Here is a 7,551-nt window from a genome sequence, read left to right as displayed (position 1 = left end):
AAAAAACCTCTCGTACTGTGTCTACAGCACTTTTTTGTGTAGCCCCTTCTGGTTTTATATTAGCATGTTCAAAGATGGAGAAGTCGCCATAATGCAGAATGATTACTGTACAGAGCATTTTGACGTGACAGGGTGGTTTTTGGTGATTAGTCTAACCAGAGACAAAACACACATTTTGCAGATTTTGAACAGAAATAGGAGGAATACATTCTTATATTTTTTCCAGGTCCATGTAGCTGAAGGAGAGCACAGTCCAGAGCAGAGAGAGACGGGCTGCAGTGATCTGTTTACAGATACAGTTAAAACAGTTTAGGCCTTTTGAAGACGACGGATCAGCAATCTGCAGGGTTCCCACGCAGGTCCGAAAAGTTTTGAAAAGTCTGGAGCGGGATGTTCATGATTTCAGGGCTTTGGGAGGACGAGAAGTTGCAGGGAAATGTGAGATGAAATACATTCAGCTTCAGGTCAATCAAACTTGTTTCTGCAGGAACCCCGAATCTTTACACACACTGAATTTTTCTTTTCTGCTGTTAAAAACAAAACAAAAAAAACGTCTTCCAGGACACAGCAGCAACACTGACGCTCACTTTCGCTCTCCTGTTAATGGCTTAGAATCCAGTGCACTGCTTCTGCAATTTAATACAGTTCTTATGTATATATATATCTTTACATCTTCAACACTTATTCTCTTTAAAATAACTCGAGTGATTATTTCCAACCACCGCAGGACAAACAACAAGCGCTGATGATGCTGAAGCTGATGAAGTGATTGATGAGATTTAAAAACTGATTTCCCTCTTCAGCCTTATGTACAGATTGAGTTTATCAATAAAGCATTGGAACCTTTTTTTTTTTAAATCATCTGTCTACTGTAGGACAAAAAAAGGGCATTTTGTAATCTTATTTCACAGAGCGTCAGTCAGAGGAGTCCATGACAGTCGCTTCAGTAACACTGTCTTTAAACTAGGATCTCTGGAGGCTACAGATGCAGAGTTAGGATGAAGTAATTATGCCTACAAAAATATGTACAGCAGGTTAATGGATTTATCCATGAATTAAAGCATCTGGTGATTGATGAGTAAAGCTTAAAGAGAAGTGAAGCTGAAATGTCTTTTCTTAATCACTTGATGAGTCGCTGCTGCAGGCACTGAGCACCATGGTGCAAAAAACAAAAAACAAACTAAACTCGCCACACAGACACACCCTCCCACTCCTCATCTGATAATTTGTAATTTCCTTTTTAACGTAACTTCAGAGGAACAGCCCAGGCTTTTCACTGGTGGATATGAATCTCCCTCGTTTATGAGCATCCGTGCTACACAGAGGCCACAGAGTTCAGTGCTTCAGGACCCCCCGACTGCCACAGTGACACTGGAGTGACGAGTGAGCGACATACAATGCCTATAATTAAGTTTTCACCCTCCTTGGAAGTTTAATTGTGTTACAACACTGAATCAAAGAAGATTTAAAGTGGTTTTCTCACACTGACAAACAGAAAGAGATCCTTTAATGTGGAAATATCTCTTCAGACTGATCCAAATTTTATATATAAATAAGCAGTTTCGATACCCATTTTCCTTCTATCGATACACCGGTACCGGCTGTGTATTCTTCCTCTCTCGTCATTCTGTCCTCTGCTACTATCCAAGTAAAGATGCTGTCAGGTTCTAGCATTGTTACATTTATATTTTAATAAAAAAATAAAGTTTTATGGCCTCAATTCTCCCTGTGGTAACGAATATCGATATTTTTTTAAAATAGAAATTCCTGTATCGTGACATCACTAATTTACCACCTCCAAGTCAGTATATATTAGCTGCACCTCTGGCAGCTATTTCAGCCACAAATTCTTGATCAATAAAGGATATGGGGTCAGTTTCATCTGTTGCACTAAGCCGTGTGATGCAGATGATGTCCACACTGCTGTATATTTTGAAGGTGTTACTGCACGGAGTAATTGTTTAAGTGTGTCCCATTAAAAGAGGGTAAATACTTACACATACAAGTATTTTATGTTTTATATTTCTAATTAATTGTTATGACTTTGTGGAGAGTCATTTCATATCAAATCTACTTTGATTCACTGTTGTAAAAACAAAACTCAACTTTGCAGGGGGGTTAATACTTCTTATAGACACTGTAACACCACACAGGGGTCAGATGGCGAATGATCTCTGGTGTTCATTTCCTGCTTGGAGCACCCTAACATGAACACCAGAGGTCAGGAGTACCTGTCAGGTGAGGTTCAGGTACACAGGACAACATGACAAGATGATCCTGCTCAGGCCCCAGGCGGCCTCCGGAGCAGAACAGACGGCGGTTGGATGCATAGGTTTGACTTGAGGAATGCTACCCCGCCTGGCACGCCACAGTTTTTTCGGGCTCTTCTGAAGTGCAAACGGTTGAAGGGAGATGATGGAGGAGCGGGCTGTGAGATGATGTCAGAAAGTAAAAAGGATGTCTGGAAGTGATGATCTCAAAGACCTCTAGGAGATGATTTCCAGGATGTAGAAGACGAGCTCCATGACTACCGGGCCCTCGCTCAGCTGACACGCCCCGCCGTGGATGACGGGGATCAGAGCGCTGTCCAGGTCGCTCAGGTACTGAGGCAGGAGAGGCTGGCCGTTACTTCCTGCCAGGTAGCCCACCTGTAACGATGAAGACAGGTCAGACTGGATCCTCACCACAAACATCTAGATTCAGTTGACTGTCAATCAGAACAGCTGCAAAACCCACAGTGTAAAATTTATATTAATATACAGCTGAAACAAAAGCATATTATTGTCCGTCTCTTATCACTCCATTTTTGTGTTACACCTTCACTTTGTTTTAAGAAGTGCTACATAAAGTTTTTGTGCTTGCAGTAATGTCTCTGTAACATCTGAATCATTCCACCTGGTCAGAGTCCAGCGTGACCCTCAGTCCCAGTTTGGCCATGCCGTCCTCCTTCAGCAGCTTCAGGTGCGGACAAAGCGCCATGCAGAAAGCTCTCGCCACGTTCTCTGTCAGCCGGCTGTGGTCAGCCGGGTCGCTCAGACCATTGGGTTGATCTTCACTCTGGAGGAAAAACACCTGACAGACAGAAACACATGATAATATTTTCATTATTACCACCCTACAGTTGTATGCCTCCGCTCACCGGTCAAGTTTCTCTAAAAGTTTACATCCATGGCTGTGAAAACATGGATGCTTCACACACATCTTTCCACCAGCAGCACAGAAGACCTACACAAGCAGCACAGTGTCAAGGTGGACACCCAAGATTAGTGTCACCAATTCAGTATCTGACCAATTGTCTCCCCTTCTCTTCCTGAGTTAGGACGTTGAGTAAAGGCTAGACTGTTTTATGCAGAACATTATGATGTCACGGTGCAGCTAACCTTTGATCTTTTGGATATAATATATATATGTCATCACTTCATTATTTTATCCTGTTAGACATTTGTGTGAAGTTTTGTCATAATTAGCCTATGGATTCTTTTAACGTTTGTGCCAAATTTTACGAAATTATCTCAAGGTGAGATATCACATTCACAAGAATGAGACAGGTGAGGTCACACAGACCTTGACCTTTGACCAATGACCACCAAAATGTTATCAGTTCATCGTTGAATCCAAGTAAATGTTTGTGCCAAATTAGAAGAAATTCCCTCAAGGCGTTCTTGAGATACCACATATACAGGAATGGGACGGACGGTCAGACAACCCGAAAACCCGAAAACCATGGCATATAAATGCACAGCCCCCACAAGAACTTAACATTTGACTCAGATCCCAGGTGCATAAGAATGGTGCACAACATTCTGTAAGAGATGACTAGACTCAGATTTGTTTAATATTTGACAATGAGAAGGTAGTGAAGGAAAAAAACATCATTAAATCAACAGAGCTGAGCTGAAAAATAACGTTCTTTGAATAAACAAACCTTAATCCTATTTCTTCCACAAATAACAGGAAAAGAAACAGGTCTTAAAGCTGCACTAGAGGTGTGATGTGATGCAAGTAAATAACACAATCCCTGAACCTGAACTGTTGGTGAATCAAACCTAATCACAGTGCTGACTCAGTACTGTGCAAGACAGTGCTGGTCTCAGTTAAAAAAAGACTAAGCGTTCAAACCCCTAGCCTCACAGAGTTCCACTTAAAAACACCAAACGTGGCTTGATTTTCTTACTTATCCTCAGTAAAATACAAAGTGTCAGCTGTATTGTACCTCTGTCCATCGGATGACTTTGCCATTGGCTTTGAACTCCGAGCCGTGGAAGATCTTGACGCTCGTGATGGACTCCATAGACTTCCCGTCGATTGGACTGATGACACTGAATGACAAAAACCCACGAAACAACAGTGTTTAATTAAACTGAGAATTAAAAACGGAGTGTAAACGTAAAACAGAAGAGTAAGGAGGAGGTGGGGAAGGGCAGAGTGTGGTTTCACTGAATGAAAGAACAACCAAAAAAAACCCGATAACATCGCAATCACCATTTTAAATTAAAAAACAAGTATTTTACTTGTATCTTTCACTGGTGTACTGTGTTTTATTCTTCAGTTCTACATGCATGTTCTGCCTTTTTATGTTGTGAAAAGCTAGATGACCCTCTTATCGGTATGACAATAAAGTTCAATTTTTTTAACCTATTTTATTCTATTAAGAACAAAAGTAAAGTGCAGAAGGCCTGAGGAAAAAGAAAGTCAAGCAGTAACCAAACGACAGACATGGCGTATAACGCAGTAAATATGTAACTATCCTGCTCTGATAGCAGCATGACAGCTGTTAACTTATCTGGTGAAACAAGGGTTAAAACAGCTCCTGTGCAGACACTGTTCTATTAATGAACTGATAGAATATCTGGTGAAAGGCCTCCATTATATTTAATAGTCAAAAGTCACATTCATATTTGCAGATTTTATCAGTACTGCTGTAAAATTGATTGCCTTGGTCTGTATCTCAAAGCCACGTCAAACCGCATCATTCCACCCGGCTGAGACTTTCCTCCAGAGGGCTTCCCCGAGCATGCATAATGAGTTTTTATAGAGAAGTAGTAAAAGCAGCGGTTGGGAAGCTATCAGTTCAATTGTCCATGACATAAATGCATCTCTTCCTCTGTCTCCCTCTCCTTGTCTGTTCACCGGCTCTTTTCTCTTCCTGTCTCACCCCTTGTTGAAGTTGTGGTCGTCCTCCGTCCACTGGATGTGGACCAGCTCCTGGTTTTCCTCCTGGTCGGCTTTGCCGCACGTGATGGTGAAGTCCTTCATGTCCCGCAGGGCTTGCCGTAGAGAGTCCATGGTCTCAGCTGTGATCTGGATCATCACACCGTCTAAGGGCAGAGGGAGAAGGGGATCCATCATTATGATTAGTGCTGAAACAAATACTATATAAATCTGTTAGGTCTTTTTTTTTTCACAATTTAAGAACTTTGTAGGACATTTTGGGAGAGATTAAGTCAAATAAGCGCCATATGTCGGGGAGACTTGAGGAGGGATTAAATAGACAAAAATTTAAAACAAAAATAGAATAGCAGTCAATGACGTTTGCTCGACTAAACATCATAGAGTCTTTTGTATGATACCTCTACAAAATTAGGTCGTAAGGGTCTTACGCATTTCACCCACAAATTCGATGAACATATTTTTCTAAAGATGAAGAGAAAAAGTAATCCTTCAATAACATAAATATCATTTACAATATCGATCCACTCCTCTAATGTGGGGGGTTCAGGAAGCAACCAGCACCTTGTGAGGGCTTTCTTGCAAGCAGATATCAAAATAGCAAACATCTATTTATCAGAACGCTTTGCCTTTAAGTCTGTACATCCTAAAAATAATGTGGAAAATTGCAGAGGAAGATTTATGAAATCCTTAAACGAATGTGAGGCTGGACAGATATGAGTATTTACCAGGTGAATGAAAATATGTTCTTGGTGGAAAATATGGGAGGTGCAGCATACCATACGAGCAACCAAATATCAGGACACCTCAGCCTCTGCTGCACAGGCTTTTTTTTCAGCTTTTGCCTATTTTTGTTACGACAGTATGTAAATATGAAAAGGGGACAGAGAGTCCATGACATGCAGCAAAGGGTTGGAGGCTAGAATCAGACCTGCGGCCGCTGCAACCAAGCATTGTCTTTGTACATGGGATGCCCGCCCTACCCATTGAGCTACTGTGCACCCCTGCTGCACATGTTTGTACAGCAGTCTCTCTTGTGAGACCCCTGAAATTTACAACACTAAATCACCAGGGAACCCCCTTTTTAATCATGTTTCATGCAAAAATGTCAAACATTCACTGGTTTCAACTTCTTAAATGTGAGGATCTGCTGCTTTTAACTGTTTCATATCATCGTAAACTGACTTTCTTTGAGTTTTTAGACTGTTTACTCAAGGCTTCAGGAAACTGTGATGGACAGTTTAACTCTTTTCAGCCATTTTATGGACAAAACAAATTCAAAATAATCAGCAAATTAATAATTAGATGGTTGTCAGTTAAAGCTAGATGTGGAAAATATGGATACAATCCCCTTTCACAGTATATTTTTCCTTTTTTTTCATAATTTTTTTGAGAAACTGTTTCTAGATAAAATAATCAGATGGCGATGTCTGTTTCTGGACCTTATTTTCAGCTGGTATGTGATGTTGTCATAGTGATAACCAGATGCAGATGGGTATTCCAGTGTATTAAATACATGGCAAAAAGTTAAGTACACTGTCACTTTGTGGCCAAAATCACAAAGGAGTCACATATTGCAATGAAGCAGTCTTTCTCACTGGTTTGCAATATTTCCCACAACAGCATAATACACCCAGAGATGTGAGAAACAGTTATAAAAATAACTGTATAGCAAAAATCTTTGGCAGTTTGTAAGTTTATATCTTCAAACCCTAGTTGCAGCACTGATCATGAATTTGTGCCAACTTGGGCGTTATTCTTTATGTGTATGGAGACTTTTGTTAGGTAGCTTCATACCAATATTTTTTGCTAATATTTGAGCATTTTTACAGCCAGCATGTAGTTTGTTGTTACAGTTCTCACCTTCCACAATGCTGGTCTTGGCTAAGAAGCCCGACGAGGCTTTCAGAGCACCACTGAACACAAAGAAGCAGGCTCCAGTTACTGTAGAAACAATACAAAGAGAAAAATAAATCACAACTTCACTTCACGAATCAACAACTGACTGAGGTCAATTTGTTCTCAGGCAAACAGAAAGGACAAGAGAGATAATAAGAGACAGCCAGGAGGAGGATTTTCAGGCAAACAGCTCTGCAGACGAGCTGGATATAAAAACCAGACAGAGTGAAAGATAAAAGGAAATGTGAGGAATCTTGTTTCTGTGTCAGCACCTTTGCGAGGCTGGTGATGGATGCTGATGGCCTGCGTCTGGTAGTTCCCGTCATCGTTTTGGACGCACACCAGGTGGGAGTCAGCTCGATCATTGAAACACGCCCCCATGGCCAGCACGTGTTCGTTGGACTTGTTCATGGCCTTCATCAGCTGCAAGGACAAATAGTATCCATGTCTAATTAAGATGCCCTTTGGGTGCGTGAGCTGAGG

The 7,551-nt window shown here is 41.1% G+C and overlaps 1 protein-coding gene across 2 annotated transcripts in view; it reads right to left on the bottom strand.

Moving 5' to 3' along the window:
• Positions 1–1,980: 1,980 nt before the first annotated feature.
• zfyve9a (zinc finger, FYVE domain containing 9a) overlaps positions 1,981–7,551 on the bottom strand; it is a 32,299-nt gene continuing 26,728 nt past the window's right edge. For both annotated transcript variants that reach the window (XM_033651362.2, XM_033651363.2), the window contains exons 14-19: positions 7,341–7,491; positions 7,033–7,113; positions 5,156–5,318; positions 4,214–4,319; positions 2,896–3,072; positions 1,981–2,648 (exon numbers count right to left, since the gene is read on the bottom strand). In XM_033651362.2, the coding sequence (XP_033507253.1) occupies positions 2,487–2,648; positions 2,896–3,072; positions 4,214–4,319; positions 5,156–5,318; positions 7,033–7,113; positions 7,341–7,491 (840 nt within the window). In that variant the 3' untranslated portion in view covers positions 1,981–2,486. The remainder of the gene's footprint in view (positions 2,649–2,895; positions 3,073–4,213; positions 4,320–5,155; positions 5,319–7,032; positions 7,114–7,340; positions 7,492–7,551) is intronic.

This window comes from Epinephelus lanceolatus, chromosome 12, assembly GCF_041903045.1.
Source record: "Epinephelus lanceolatus isolate andai-2023 chromosome 12, ASM4190304v1, whole genome shotgun sequence".
Classification (NCBI taxonomy): Eukaryota; Metazoa; Chordata; class Actinopteri; order Perciformes; family Serranidae; genus Epinephelus; species Epinephelus lanceolatus.
Note: the sequence above shows the minus strand (reverse complement) of the source record. Positions and strands in the feature narration are given on the sequence as shown.